At 50.1% G+C, this 15,380-nt stretch overlaps 2 protein-coding genes across 5 annotated transcripts in view; one reads left to right on the plus strand and one right to left on the minus strand.

Moving 5' to 3' along the window:
• Positions 1 to 1,188: 1,188 nt before the first annotated feature.
• On the minus strand, positions 1,189 to 13,139 carry LOC122368803 (G protein-regulated inducer of neurite outgrowth 1-like). 2 transcript variants are annotated; one of them, XM_043343052.1, is made up of 4 exons: positions 12,928 to 13,139; positions 3,376 to 3,555; positions 2,288 to 3,074; positions 1,189 to 2,036 (listed from the first exon to the last, which is right to left on the minus strand). In XM_043343052.1, the coding sequence occupies exons 2-4, from the start codon at positions 3,449 to 3,451 to the stop codon at positions 1,844 to 1,846; spliced, it is 1,056 nt and encodes a 351-aa protein (XP_043198987.1). In that variant the 5' UTR covers positions 3,452 to 3,555; positions 12,928 to 13,139; the 3' UTR covers positions 1,189 to 1,843. The 2 variants fall into 2 exon arrangements, with proteins under 2 accessions (XP_043198987.1, XP_043198986.1); XM_043343051.1 differs by lacking the exon at positions 12,928 to 13,139 and adding an exon at positions 11,119 to 11,207.
• A 1,367-nt stretch (positions 13,140 to 14,506) lies between these two features.
• LOC122368808 (protocadherin-like protein) overlaps positions 14,507 to 15,380 on the plus strand; it is a 78,055-nt gene continuing 77,181 nt past the window's right edge. For 2 of the 3 annotated variants that reach the window (XM_043343061.1, XM_043343062.1), the window contains exon 1: positions 14,543 to 14,766. In XM_043343061.1, coding sequence (XP_043198996.1) covers positions 14,697 to 14,766 — 70 coding nt within the window. In that variant the 5' untranslated portion in view covers positions 14,543 to 14,696. Of the gene's footprint in view, positions 14,767 to 15,380 lie in introns of all 3 variants that reach the window. The other variant, XM_043343064.1, reaches the window with a different exon arrangement.

Here is a 15,380-nt window from a genome sequence, read left to right on the forward strand (position 1 = left end):
CTAGGGAAGAATGAGACATGTTTGCTGAGACACTATCACTAACTGCAACGGGTCCGCTAAGGGGCAAGGTGTGGTGGTTGCGGCGCAGCGTGCTTTTAGGCGTTCGGTGACTAGTGCCATCTAGCGGCAGGATCATCGGTGTGTTGCGGCGCAGCCTACCACCAGGCGCGCGGAGTTAGTGCCATCTAGCGGCAGGATTGTCGGTACATTGCGGCGCAGCCTACCACCAGGCGCTCAGAGTTAGTGCCATCTAGCGGCAGGATCATCGGTGTGTTGCGGCGCAGCCTACCACCAGGCGCTCGGAGCCAGTGCCCTCTAGCGGCAGGATTGTCGGTGCATTGCGGCGCAGCCTACCACCAGGCGCTCGGAGCTGGTGTCATCTAGCGGCAGGATTGTCGGTGCATTGCGGCGCAACCTACCACCAGGCGCTTGGAGATGGTGTCATTCAACGGACAAGTTAGAAGATTGTCTTTATCGTGACATGCGACCAAAATGTTTACCAAGTGAGCATTCCCGGACCAGAAAGATGGGGCCTATGCAATATGAAATTTCATCAAAATGATGATACTGTCACTTTGATTACATCATATGGCTACACCCGCACGTCCCGCAGTCGCTTCATAAAACAGTTTTGGCGTAAAATGCAACCAAGTGTGGAAAACGGTGTCAGTGTCAATCTAAGCCCTTTTGTGTAATCGGCCGCAAGAATGTGCAGAAACCTGCGTCGGTCGCATTTTCCAAAGACGTCGGCTTCTGTACGCCACTTCTCTTGTTCCACTGACCCGTTGCCATGATCACTACACCCAGTTATCGTCTGGATCACGGCTACTACGCCCCGTTATCGTCTGCTTAATGGTCACTACGCCCCGTTATCGTCTGATTAATGGCCACTGCGCCCAGTTACTTCCTGAATAGCGTCACCATGCACCCCATTAACGTCTGAATAACGGCCACCACACTGCATTACCGTCTGAATAACGGCCGATACACCTAGTTACCCTCTGAATAATGGTCGCTACGCCCCAGTATCGTCCCAATAACGGGTTCCAGTAACGTTCAGTACATCCATTTTCTCTTTAAATAACGGACACCACCCGATATGATGGCCGGTCACTCCGCCCATCATAGCCAACAGCTGGTGAACAGTTGCTCATGTAAATCATCGCTGTGATCGGTAATGAGCTTTGGGCCAGTGTATAACTTTATTTCAATAAGAATCAACAACATATGGGAAACAACAAACATAATTCACACCCAAGTCAAACCATAAAACCCACACATGTGAGCGCAAAAGCACCCATTCAAAGGCAAAGATCATTGGCCTGAGTTGAAGTTACAGAATAATAAATGTATGCATTTAGAGTGAACTGGAACACCGTAGTATAAAATCAGAAATAGAGTTCCTTCTAAAATGGCAACATGCTAATGAATTATGCGCGTTAAATGAGTATGTATGAAGCACAACCTTGGTTGAAGAATAAACCTTGGTTAACCTTGGTTAAACGTGTACAGCCACAATCCGCATGCAGGAGCATCGCTACCAGTACTCTGATTTGTACTATAAGTTATGGCACCACTTGTCAAAGTTAGTCCGTGCCGCGTCAGAGACAAACCTCTGCTGGTACAGCGCGACGAACAGGTTACAAAGCGCAGAAACTCTTCATAAAGATGGTCCGGGGCTGAGATGCTGCGACCCGCTAACACAGCCACACAGAGTCCCTCGTCTCTCTAACACAGCCGCCCTCAGTCCCTCGTCTCTCTAACCAGCTGCCCTCAGTCCCTCAGCTCTCCAACACAGCCACCCTCAGTCTCTCAGCTCTCCAGCACAGCCGCCCTCAGTCCCTCAGCTCTCCAACACAGCCGCCCTCAGACGTCCAGCTTCCAGTTGAACCAGGCGTACACGGTGTTGACGTGGCAGTACACGTCGAAGTAGTTGGCCTCTGGGAAGGCGCGTGTGCAGCCCAGACAGACGCGCTCCCGCAGCTGGCGCAGCGTCTCCTGGGACGGTGTCGGCTGCCGGTAGCGCCGGCGGCCGGCGCGCGGCGGCAGCGGCTGGTCGCCGCGACACTGTGCCATCAGCTGGTCAAAGTCCTGGTACCAGGCGGCGGTCGGCGAGAGCAGCTCGGCCGGCTGGGCGGTGGCGATCAGCCGGCGGGCGGCGGCAGCGCGCTGCTCCTCCCGGCTGGGTACGCGCCACTGGAGCCCGCCGTCGGCTGCCGGGGCGGCGCAGCGGCCGTCCCCCGCCCAGCTCCCGCCGCCGCCGGCCGCCGGCAGCCGCTGCGGCCGGTTCGCGCCCCGGATGGCGCGCGGCGCCCTCTGGACAGGGGCAGCCGGCCCGGCCGACCGCAGACAGGTGAAGTCGGCAGCGGCCGCGTGCGAGCCGTCAGAGCGGCCGGCGCTCCGAGGGACCGGCACACCCACAAAACCCGCGTAACCGATGGAGCGGGGCGGCTGCTCGGGGGCCGCGCGGAGCGTCCTGTCGACTCGGCGCTCCGAGCTGCCGGCGCCGGACGCCGCTGAGCGGCTGGCCGGAGACCTCCCACCAGAGACCGCGGGCTCACCGCGGGCCGGCTCCTCGGACTCGGCGGAGCAGATCAGCGTCTCCAGGGAGCGGCAGAGAGAGTCGTAGCGCTGCTGGGCGGTGTCGGCGGCCGGCTGCCGCGTCCGCTCACAGTCGGACTCAGATGACTGACTGGACTGTGGAGAAGACGCAGTCGGAGAGCCCACGGACACAGAGTCGCCGTCCGAGCGGTACGCCACACTCTGATCAGAGTGCTGGCGCGGCGAGTCGGACAGAGAGCTCACCTGGTCAGCGTCGTCCGAGACAGAGCCTTCCCCGGTCAGCGGAGACGTCTCTGTGTTCCCCACCTCCTCTGCGGCCTCCCGGCGGCCGCTCGGCGAGCGGGGACAGGTCTCCGCGACATCGCTGGCCGTCCGCACGTCCGGACGGTGGCCGGGATCCAGGCGGCACGTCTGTCCGGGATCCGGGCGGAACGTCTGTCCGGGATCCGGAGTCTGCTCGTCGCCGCTGGAGCTCTCTGACGATTCGCTGGTGCTGGGTGTACGAGCTCCACCTGACCACAGTGATCAGCGTCAGGCGGTGGCCGTCATGGCTGCTCAGAGTGACACAGCGGTCCCAGTCAGTCACACAACAGTCTCAGTCGTTCGTCACCGTCGGTCAGTGGTCACTGGTCATACGGCCGGTACACAGCTCAGTCCCCGTCTCTGGATATGGCGCCACTACTCCACAGTCACCTACAGGCCTGGTGTAATACGATTTGCCTCGTATGAACGATTTATTCGAGTTGAAATAGCCGTACATACCGTAGGTCGGTTATGGTGAGAACAGCGAAGCGGCATACCTGCCGAACTTACCGAATATCTCCGCGGTGGGACGCTCCTGGGCGCCACTGTGCAGTCCCGTGATTGGTATCGCTTGTAAAAGCAGCATGTTAATTATCTTCGATAACGCCTTCGTAAAATGTCCAACCAGCTTAGGTAGCCGCGCTAAAACGCAGATAACTGTGCGAAGTGGAAGCGATCCTCTCCTTTCATCTGCAACAATGGGAATGCTGGTTAGGAAACGCAAATACAGATCAAATCAAATCATTAATTCGCTATTCGAAACGGGCGGCTCGTGAGACGGGTCGTTTGTCGGGGGGGGGGGGCGCCACTTTTGCGGTAATAGCCGCACACCGAGGAGCGAGCTGCTGCTGCGCGGGCAGTCGACCCGCGCCGACTTGGTTGGTGGCCAGAAAGAGGGGCGTTCAGGCTGGCCAATGCCACATATATATGGGCGAAACATTATGCAATACAGGTACCATCTTCAGCCCTTTTTCTGGATGTGTCAAACAACAAACTTGTCAGACGTAAAGCATTGTTTCACTGGAAAACAGGTAACTGTAACGAACCTCACAAACCTTACGGTACGGTGTCACGGTTTTTGCCGCCCTAGACCACCACAGACCACCCTAGCCCGCCCCACAACAGACCTCCCCAGACCGTCCCAGCCCGCCCCACAACAGACCTCCCCAGACCGTCCCAGCCCACCCCACAACAGACCTCCCCAGACCGTCCCAGCCCGCCCCACAACAGACCTCCCCAGACCGTCCCAGCCCGCCCCACAACAGACCACCCCAGACCGTCCCAGCCCGCCCCACAACAGACCTCCCCAGACCGTCCCAGCCCGCCCAGACTACATCATACAGACGACAACAGATGTTATTATAGACAACAAACATGCAACAAACAGACAACAGACAAAACAAAAAACAAACAGACAGCATTATTGACAACAGTATAGGCGACAAACCGACGACAACATTATAGACAACAAAAAGTCAACAGAGACAAAAAACACAGGCGACAACAATCAGACGAAAACAAGCAGACAACAAACGGACATTGCTGTCGGCATCACAGACAATAAGCTACCACAGGCCATGGTAAAAAGTACCACCTCGAGCTGACACAGTTGCGACTCACTGGCGTCGGAGGAAGATCTGACAGTGTCACAGAGTAAGTAGTCTGTAGACCGTTCTGAAGGACCACCCCGGAGTCGCCAATCTCCAGGGTCGAGCGAAGCCCGTCCCGAGTCTCCAGGACTGCGTCTACCAGACGCCACCCCACCCTTCCCTCCCCTCCCCATCCCTCGCTGGTCGTATCTTCGCGGCCGATTGCGATAAGCGGTGGCGAGGACGGCAAGAGTTCATAGTCCTAACAGTCGGTGGGCGCCCTAGGCGTGTGGCTAGGACAGCAGAGGTTCAGAGTCCTTTCAGGCCGTCACTCAGGGTGAGGGGCACGTGAAGATAAGGCCCGGCTGCCTGACAGCGGTGAACACCACGATAAGCTTGGCATCAAGCGGCAGCTTGCACGAAGTTATCTGCGCACAGGGCGTCCCAGATAAACCATAAAGAACAGTTGCAAAGACTGAAACGCACTTGGCTTGGTATCGCTTTTCCAATTAGCTGTAATCGAATTATCAATCATGCTCCTATTTGTCGCGCCACGCGTGTTACGGCTAACAGATATCGAGGTTCGGGTCAAAATCGATTGTTAGGCTCGATTTATTATTTGGTCACCCAATTCAATGAATACCTACTTGAGTTTACTTGAAGTCACTCAAGTAAATAGTAATATGCTTAAAAAATGATGTAAGACTCAGCGTGCTGGTACGAGCATGATGTGCCGGTAATCGTAAATGATTCATTATTAAGATCCCTTGAATGATCCATTAGGTACTATGGTATACCTACCAGTGGAGCATCTCTTTAAAATGCCGTTAAAGCAGGTTTCTGATGTATGATGTATTCAATATTGATTTCGTTAAGGACACGTTTGAAGTGAAAATGGAAGCTTGGAGAGGACAGACGAGCGAGTATGTATCGCTATCGTTATGTGACGATAAGGCATCGATGACTGGCATGAAAGACGGTGGTACTTGGGTATCTGGTGTTTTGACTCATACTGACTAGAAGTACAAGTTAATTTCTCAGTTATAGGAGATACCCGTGAGGTACCTATGGGCCATCGCAGTTTTGAAGAAAAGTTACGTATTTTTACATATTTAACCGTGTAAATTGCTAGCAGCCATTTCGTTATACATTATACGACCCACGTGATTTCCAAAATCTTCCTCCGTCTTCTTTGGCAATGAACGGTGATAAAGCTTTTTTGCCGTCTTCGAGCAAAGTACGGTATATACAGAAAATTCGTGCTAAGTTTGAACCAGACTCGTTTTATTATGTCAGACCATCGCTAACATAAAGTTAAAAGCAGGCAAATTAAGACTGGTTAGACAATTTGAAGCTTTCTTGCAAGATTATGCGCTGAGATGCTACGCGTATTCTGGCCTCCTAACCGGGAGGTTCTGGCCAGTGGCCACCCACCCCCGGTGATCCTAAATCAATAAACTGATGCTTTCATTTATTTCCCTCTGTCCTCAATAAGTTATTTTTGTCGCGGAGGGACGAAAATTTAACTACAAATTGCAATCGAATTGAAAAATATTATTTGTATTATTTCATGAAACATAGTTAGGGTTTACCAAAATACATATGTGTCCAGGAGGCCTCCATAAAGTGAGCTGTTGGCCGCTTATGCGGTACCTGGGCTCTGAGAGAGATCAAGTTAGATACCAGCTACGAGTATTGTGCTCAATGTCTAGAAAAGAATATGAAACATGGCACCGGCCCATACCTCCCGGGCCATGGCTTAGGGGAAGGAGGGTGAATTGCGCCACCTTAACCCGGCAGTTGCTGGGGTATTTCGCCACCCACCGTTTGCTGGGGGGGGGGGGGGCGTTAAACGCCCCCAGCCGATAACTCGAGAACCAATAGGCGCAGCGAAACGCACGAGGCGGCAAACGAAAGAGCGCGACGAGACGATTCAGATGAGTACTTAAAAATTGAATTTTGAGGTCACAGGTCGGGTCAAGGTCAGGTCAAACACCTGAAATCGGGCTTTCAGTAGCATGGACTTCAGGACTTCGCAATGGGCGCCTCTCGTCATAAACTCTGTCAAAATGGTGCACAATTCATCATATAAGGCCTACAAGAGTGTCAGCTCCATGTAGGGGACAGTCAAGCATACAGGGTGTCCCATAAGTTCCTTCTCACCTAAATTTTTCTTTTAGAGGCTCTCTTATTTAAAGCCACGCTTAATCTATTTTGTAACTGAGCTTTTGGGGTTGCCATGGCAACTGTGAATGTGCTCCGCGGTAACTAATTCGTCTAGACAAAATATTTTTTGCCAGAGAGTTCACTTCCTGTGGAGACGGCTTACGCCGCAACATAGAGGTCTCCGATACGGGTACGTCTCGGTATTTAGTCCGCACTGGGCCATTCACAACGGCTGAGGGTGATTGAGACCATCCAGTATGTAGCCAATGTCTGTCGCTAACTGGACGCACAGTCAACAAGTGACGTCGATGATTTGTCGGGAGTCAATCGCTGCAAGTTTATGCTCTTTTTTTGTCAGCTTTCACGAGTGAGCCATGTGGCCAAAACTGTGTGGCGCTAAAATGGCCGTCAAAAGGGTCTTAGCGTTAGAAAGTTGGTAAACATGCTTTTCAGGATGCATTACCAGCTGTCTAAGAGTATCATTTCAGGGTACCTAACTCAAGGTGACTTAAGCTCTACTTACCGGAGGGCTCAAAACAGTCAAAAACGTCTTAAAATGGCCAAACATGTGTTTCGTTATGCCTGAGGCTAACAAAACTGGAGGGCCGATGACATCAATGTGGTCATCTGGACTACCTAGTCCGTGCTCGAGATAAAACACCCGTCCAAACCCCAAAACGGTCCCATATGGGCGACGGAAAAGGCCTTTGTGTCATCCCGCTTTATTCCTATACAAAAGGCCATGGTCACGGTAATGTGGGGTAATATGCGTCCAGACACTGATCACGTTGCGATTGATACTCCAGAAACAGTCTTGGGACGCAGAATGCTTCTCCAAGAAGATCTAGGAGTTTCAGCTTTCTAGCTTAACTCGAACCGCAAGTATGACCACATTTTTTTAGGAGAAAATGGCATCCGGGAGGTCGTAGGCCCATCTTCAAGCAAGACAGTGCATCAGTGCACAGGTCAAGCAAAGCTTAGAAGCAGTGCCAGGAGACTATGATAGGCGTCTGTGGCAAGTTCACATCCCAGGCAACTCATCGGATCCAAATTTCATAAAAATGTGTTGGGAATATTGAAATCGAGGCTCGTCGAAACGAAGCGGTGTTCCAGCATTGAGGAGCTCACGGCTCATACCAAGTCAGTCTGGGCTAACTTCAAGCTTGCTATGCTGCCAAACATGCCGGTTGGCATGTCGCAGCATGTATTCATGTGTTTGCCTATGAAATGGGGAGCACATTGAGGGATTATAAACATATCAAAACGCAATGTACTCTGCTTTACATGCAAATATAAGGTGAGAACGAACTTATGGGACACCCTGTAGGTCAGGGTCAAGGTCAGGTCAACCGGGTAGGCACATATCCCCGAAAATCAAAACTGATATTCGCAGCCTGTGACACATGTTTTATAGGTAATTTAGGGCGTAGAACACGATGGTGACATTCATTTTATCATATGTGTACGTGTTTGGCTCAAAAAGTTCAATTTAAGAAATGCATGTATCATGGTCTTGTAGTCACGAAAAATTGCCAAGATTCAGTTCAAGATTATGGAAAATGCGGAACGATAATCAATAATCGAAGATAGCCATTTGATTGATCTTGGTATTGGCAGTCTAATGGCGTTTACGGCATGTCTGTATATCTATTCTGTGATTTTATATGATTTTTTGAACATATGCCGTTTTTGGTCGAAAACTCAGAAATCATGACGTCACTAAAACCTCGATATCTCAAAAAGTTTTCGACCGATTTTTTTGAAACTTTGTCACAATAAACTTCAATCAATTCTCTACAGGTGGCGCGCAGTTTTTATGCTATGGCCCGGCGAAAAAAGTGGGGGCGTTTAACGCCCCCCCCAGCAACTCGAGGGTTAAGGAAAAACGCTAATTGTAAGAAAATCGCTGGAGATACCAGCATGCACTGGTAACCAACCATTTCAAAGAGGAACTCATTGGCTACGATTTAAGAGCCTCCCGATCAATTAAGAATGTTTCGTTTGCTTCTGACAGCTGTTTTTTTCAGAAACGTGCAAAAGGGCGCATTTGCCAACAACTGCTGTAAATTGCGCCAGGGGGATGGCGCAATTAGAACCCAATTGCGCCCTATACTTTAACATGGCTAAGTGAATGAGACGGAATGCATACACCCCGGCAGTCTAATGTCATTGCGGCTTACTTAAACATTTATAATGTTATTCAGGCTGGATAAATAATAAATGTAGATATAAATCGCGATGTGTTTTGCCCAGGTAGATAACTTTACATGTGTCCGTACGCTTGTAAAAGTGCAACGAAAACGTTTACTGTAACCGAATAGATATATGTGAACGTCTGTGCCTATGTATACAGTTAAAGTTTCAATCGTTTCTCTCAAAATTAATAATTTTTATCGTTTTGACAACTTAATGACATCAGTTTTTACTTTCTTATCATAGCTGTCACTTCTCACGCCGTATTTTGTCAATTACACCACAAGTCGTAGCCTAAATGGCAGCTGCATTATAAGTTTGACGAGAGAAATAATTTACGGACTGACGACAGCGGGCTGCTCCCTTGCCTGACATTAAACTCCTTATTTATTGCAATCAGTTAATGATGCATTCATACTGTCGTGATATATGTGATATAATGGCTACACCATTATTTTATTTGCGCCCCCTGGCGCAATTGCCATGGGCGCAATTAAAATTTAGGTACTTTTTAATAAAAGCGTAGAAGTTATCATAAAGATGTTGAAGGAAGTTTACTGTTTCAGTGAAATACAATGAAAAAAGTTTTTCCTTCTAAATATCACTCTGAAAATCACACAAATATCGCAAATTTTTATAGCCAACGGTTCAAACTGCAAAAAAGCTAAGAAAACGCCATAACATCTTTGATGGCGTAATGAGCTTTGCAGATTGGCTTCATCGGAGATTTTGGGCCATAAAATGAACTATCCAGTAGTGAAAATAATGTTTTCGAACACTAAATTCTAAACATGCCATTGAATCCGTGGGAATGTTGGTGGGCGCAATTGGTTAGGAGGGCGCAATACACCCACTTTCCCCTATACCTCCCGGTGTGCTATATTTTGACGGATCGAAAAAGCGCATGATTTATTAAAAGTTATCGAGACAAAATAGTTGATCCCAGATGCCTAATATCAGGCACACTTTGCAGGCAAAGAGAAATTTCACGCACACAGAGTGAAAACCAGGTCTAGCCACTGCCCACTGGAAGAAAATAGTCTTTTCACAAAACCGGCCCGCACCTCCCGGGTCTATGCATTGACAGTTTTAACAAATTAATTTTGTCGGAATGCAAGTGCGATGTGTAATGTTTGTTTTTACTTTATGTAGGTAACGACCAGAATACCACATAATGAGTGTCATTATCAAATGTTAATTTTTATATAAATCTAGGTACGGTTTTATCGGTTCTTATCGAACAGACCAACTAAAGACCAAATATTAAAAACGCGTTTTGGTCTGATACCCCTTTTTCCGGGCGGGGGGTGATGATGATGAATTGGGGTTTTTAGGCGCCCGGACTACAGCGGTCATCGGCGCCCACCGGGCGGGGGGGGGGGGGTGAAAAGGCCAAAGCAGTTTTTTGACAATAAATTTTGAGAGACATACCCGAGCGATGAAAACACCTCAGATGTGTTCATCTCGACAACACGGATCGACTGATATTGTCAGGTCATGACCTTGACCTGAGGCGAACTTTCCAAAATGACATCTCAAGGTTTGTCGACTTGAAATGTCATTTTCAACCTTGAAATATCTATCGTCGGTTCGGCAGTTCAAGGTTATAGTTCATTCGTCGCGTCTCCAGAGGAACACGATGCTGGCAAAATCCATGTCGTCACTTTCTTGAGTCAAACGTAAGTACAGAAAAATGTTTTTTTTTTATCTTTTATAAATGTCAATTTTTGGATTTCTTTTTGTCGTCTGGAGGCTAAACCGTTGATCCAAGTTCAAATCTGAGGACACAACACAAAAAGAGTGCTAAAAGGGTTATCGAATGCGTTTTTCTGCATCGCTGTAGCTGTCTTGGTTCCCGAGATACACGCCGGTATTTAAAAAAAGTTAAATAGGCAGCATTTTAACTTGGATGAGCCCTGGTGACCTGACCTTTGACCTGACCTAAAGATGACTGAATATTTTCGCCTGCTTTTCGACGTTCTTTCAAATGCCGCTTACCGCTACGTGGCCCAGGAGCCGAGTTAGACGGGGGGGGGAGGTTCAGACACCCCCCCGACCCGGCACGATTGGCACCGAACGCCGGCCCGGCGCGAGTTAAAAAACAAATGAAACAATACCTATTCGATCTAGTGCTTCGTAAGAAACACTAGGAGTTCATTTCCAATTATCGGCAGGTTTTGAAAGATCCGCTTAAAAACAATACCTATAGGCTCACTTTTCCCCAGCGTCCTTTGGTCAAACGTCCAATGCAAAATGAGTGAAAATTATGTGACGAACTATAACGAAAATAGTATTAGAGACTTGCCTGAGTGGGCGCCCTGGACCGCTTTGCTCCGGCGCCCGCTGCCACACGCCACTGAGCTGACCCGGGCCGGCCGCCAGCTCGGTCACAGCAGCACGCGCCCCAGGCCAGGTCAGTCACGGCGCCACCGGCCAATCACAGAGGAGCGCCGACCGAGCGCAGCCAATCAGCGGCCGGGAAAACTCGGCAACAACACAATCACATGATCCCGGGAATCGCGTGGCGTTCTGCTCTACGCGCCCTAATCCACGAAGAAGAAGAAGAAGAAGAAGTGGCGTTCTGCTGTTTGCAGATCGCAGTGGAAATATTCATTTATTGCCTATCTAACTAAAAAAGCTACCAAACGGCTGCCCATTAGGAGAGAACCGTCCAATACGCCTCACCCCTTAAGGAAAAATGGTGTCAGTGCTATTTTACCGCGGGCTATTCAGTATTTTGTTGAAGCCTTATCATTTGACCATTAGAGTACGGTAAAACGTCCCACTTTGGTTGCCAACTGGTTATGAGTAAGGGCCGAGTCACCACCAGGTTCACTTTTTTCACCAGGTTCAGTTTTCGTCCAAGGCAGTCCAAGGCACAGCAGGGCTCGGTTTCTGAACGCGCACTTATGCGTGATTCAAGCCGCGCTGTCTTCCTGCGGGCAGCGCGCCACGTCAGTCCCTACAAGAATGAGAAATGATGCTGAGAGAACCTCCTATCTTCTGGGCTAACGGGGCATGTCTTGGAAATAGTCCGGATCCCAATCGCATCAAAAACTGGAATGATCCAGCGCATTCATAACGGTGTTCTTATGAAAGGTGGCTATATCGTCATTTACAAGGAAAAGCTCCAGATTGCTTTGCTTTTTTATTCCATGCGGGAAGAATGATGTCCGGATAATTTCGTTACACTCTGTACGTCAGTAACATCATAACATGGCCTTCGGAGATTTAGAACAGATGGAGTACCGTTTAAAAAAAGACAAAACTTCAGCATTTGTAAACAAAGTTGCCTAGCTGGAAAAATGAGCCAATTTCAAAATATGCACTGTTTCCAATATTTTGTCCGCCTATTCACCCCAATTAGCAGCAATTCATCGCAATGAAGCCACTTCTGGAACGTAAGACATTTTATTCAATATTGTTAGACATATTTATTAGACATATTTATAAAAATGTAAGACATTTTACATGCAAAAATGGTATGGGCGTCTTGGACGTGCCGGAAAATCTCGGATTTTTTACAATGCTTAGGATAGCAGCATATCTGATGAACCGACAACATTGAAGCACTCAAATCACGCTGTTTTTGGTGAACAACAAACTAAACTTGTTTACCGAAGCATCGCAGATTTAAATGACGACTGAGCGGTGAATCGGTGTCGCTTTTATGACAGACATTTATGCATAAAAAAATATCGCATAAAACCATGTTTTTGGCTAATAAATCGACCCACTGATAATGGTGGTCACCAAACTCCGTCAGTGTTTTGCTTCAACAGCATTTGTTTCACCTGTAATGCTGCTAAAGTAAAAGAAGTTATTGTCATAAATAAGGGCAATGGGCATCACACCTACCCTGGGCGTCGTAGACAGTTCTCTGCTACGTACTCATTACTCATTCACAAGATCTATCGTATCCATGCAAAATAATTTACCGAGAGGTGACGAATAATTGGTAACTTGACCTTGAGATGACAATATCGAAATGTACCAGGTCACGGTTATTACCCAAAAGGCCAGGCTGAGTAATGAGTATCAGCATTAAACTCGCCCAACGGTTTGGTCGGTTTGTGGTCGGGTCACTCTGCAAAGTGCACAGCACTGCACTCACCTGCAGTCGCAGAGTGTCGAGTTCCTCCGCGGTTCCTAGCTCCAAGCTGCCGGGCTGGGGAGGTCCAGAGCGCCGCGGCCACCCGTTCGCTGTCGGAGAGCCGCTGCTGTGTCCCGCTCGGCGGAGACGCTCAGCTCACAGGGCACCACTGCTGACCACCGACCTGTTGACTCGCCGCGTGGACCGTCCCGCCGGTGACGCCGCCTCCGCTGGACTCGCGGCCTGCCACCCGGCGGCCGCCGCGGCGGCCCCCGAGTCCCGACCCCCGGGGCGGCCTCGGCTCCGCCCCTCCGCCCCTCCACCCCTGTTCCTGTCCGCCGCCGACCGCACCGGCCACGTCCCCCCTCCCCCCATACCGGGGAGTACCGGCTCGGTCACATGAGGCACGCATTCCTCTCCCCTGCTAGCCGACCCTACCGCTCCGTTAGGGGGGGGGGACGGCGCCGACCCTCCCTCCCCCTCCCCTTGCCGCCGCGGGGCACGGGCACCGTTAGCCCGGCGCAGAGGGGCAGGGGTGAGGGGTGGCTGGGTGGCTGGCCCTTTGGGACTGAGCGGGACCGGGACGGGGGCCGACTCGGCTGTCACTATACAGTGGGAGCATTGTAAATGCAGATCGCATCCAAGCCAGTCAACCTATCTCGACGAGTGGCACATGTTAGTGACGAATGAATTGATACAGGATTTGGTGTTTGTTCATTTTTTTTTTCAAATAAACAAAAACAGTTGTGTTCGAGAACAAGTGACGTCATCGGTCAAATTTTGTGAACAAACAGCGAACAGTCTGCGAACGTTCATGAACTGTTCGCGAACATGGTAAAGAAGGGGTGGAAAGACCCCGGCCGTCTCGCTCCAAAGTTGAGCTAGAAACTTACGGAAAAAGTGAGCGCACGCATCGTTACGAGACACAGCGATTGCCGACTGGCATTCGATTTTAAGGTCTTGGGCCAACCGGTGACATCTGATGTCAGGTCAGGTGCCCCAAAGAAGGTAAGGTCAAAATCGTGGCCCAGGTGAAGAGGCTGGACTATGGGTCTATGTAGATGGATTGCGCTGCGTTAGAGTTTAACTATTGGCTCAGTCGAGGCCACGACAGACGGGTAGGTATGATAAATTATTGCCCTGAGCCGGTCATAACGTCCTCGGTAGGTGCATGACAAAAATTAGGAGAAGGTACAAAAATACGTGTATACGAGCAGTCCGCTGAAAAAGACTTACATACATATATAATATACATATATGGTACTTTGCACGAAAACGTCATTTTTAAAAGGCCATCGGCTTTCACCGTGTCGGCTGCAGGGGTCAATATCGTCATCATACAGTTGCACGGTTTGCTGACGTCACCACCGTTGTCTGCACGGGTCGATGACGTCACTGGCGTCGGCGCCGATAGGTGGCGGATTAGCGCCGCTCCGAGCTGAGGCGATAGGCGTCTGAGGGCAGTCTGATTCCCGACGGCTCTCGGTCCCGGTAGCGCTATAGCGAGGGGAGGGAAGGGGGAGGAGGGGGGGGGGGCACCGTGAGCTGTCTGAAATCGGACGCGATCCGACCGATCCGTGCCGGGCGGCCGATAGCCACCATTCGCGTCAGCACCGGCTCACTAGATAAGACAGCCAGAGATAGGTGGGCAATCGGCGCGCCCCGGCCAACCGACGGCGGCCCAGTGGGCGGCCGTGACCAGTGACTGACCCGCGGCAGCTGCAGGTGTCCCGTCGGGTCAGGTCGGGTCAGGTCAGGTCAGGTAGCGTGGGGTGCTCGCCGGCGATACCATGGCGCGAGTTGGGCGGACTGGCCCGCGGACTGTCCTACTGCTGCTGCTGGCTACCTTCGTCAGTGCAGGTTAGTCCATATGATGAAGAATGTCCTATATAGTTAATATGCATACATATCCGGTTTTTCAGGTAGAGGAAGGTGGGGTAAGAGGAAAGTGGGGTAATAGTGGAGCAACACGAACCACCATCCCTCCCGACTCAGCCGCCGCTGCTGCTATCTGCTGCTTTATGCACACACTACCTTTGTTTTCCTTCGCGTTAATGGCCACTTCATGGGCTCATGGGGCCAGGGCGCATGGATTTTGAGCTTTTGAGAAAATTGATAGTTTTGTCAAACTAGTCTCATGTTAGAGGTATGAAGAAAATTTAATGTTGGTGCCTTTCTTCCATGATTACTTTGTGTTGCATTTTACTGTGAAGAGCGATGCTATATTTACACGTAAGGATTTCGCAATGTTGGGCTATTTCGCAAGGCGTCATGAAAATGACAAAACTTCCGATTTGGGATTAGCCGGACCACTGTGGTCCATCTTACCATGTGGTAGTCATTTTACACCGCACGTGAAAAAACTGCAAAAACATTGTCATAAGTTTTAAATTTGATAAGCTAATTTTCAAGGAAGGGTCTTTGTTACAGGCGTGCATAGTGTAGTGTTACTGTGTTGCGTCGCTGGCCGCCCG

Source organism: Amphibalanus amphitrite, unplaced genomic scaffold (assembly GCF_019059575.1).
Source record: "Amphibalanus amphitrite isolate SeventyFive unplaced genomic scaffold, NRLGWU_Aamphi_draft 000977F_arrow, whole genome shotgun sequence".
NCBI classification, from domain to species: Eukaryota; Metazoa; Arthropoda; class Thecostraca; order Balanomorpha; family Balanidae; genus Amphibalanus; species Amphibalanus amphitrite.

Excerpts from the sequence above, each read along its gene's own strand:
- LOC122368803 (XM_043343052.1), bottom strand. The coding sequence starts at position 3,451 with ATGCTGCTTTTACAAGCGATACCAATCACGGGACTGCACAGTGGCGCC. Across the intron at positions 3,075-3,375 it reads TCCCACCGCGGAGATATTCG|GTGGAGCTCGTACACCCAGC; the intron begins GTAAGTTCGGCA and ends CACTGTGGTCAG. Across the intron at positions 2,037-2,287 it reads CGCGCCATCCGGGGCGCGAA|CCGGCCGCCGGCGCTACCGG; the intron begins CCGGCCGCAGCG and ends TGCCGCCGCGCG.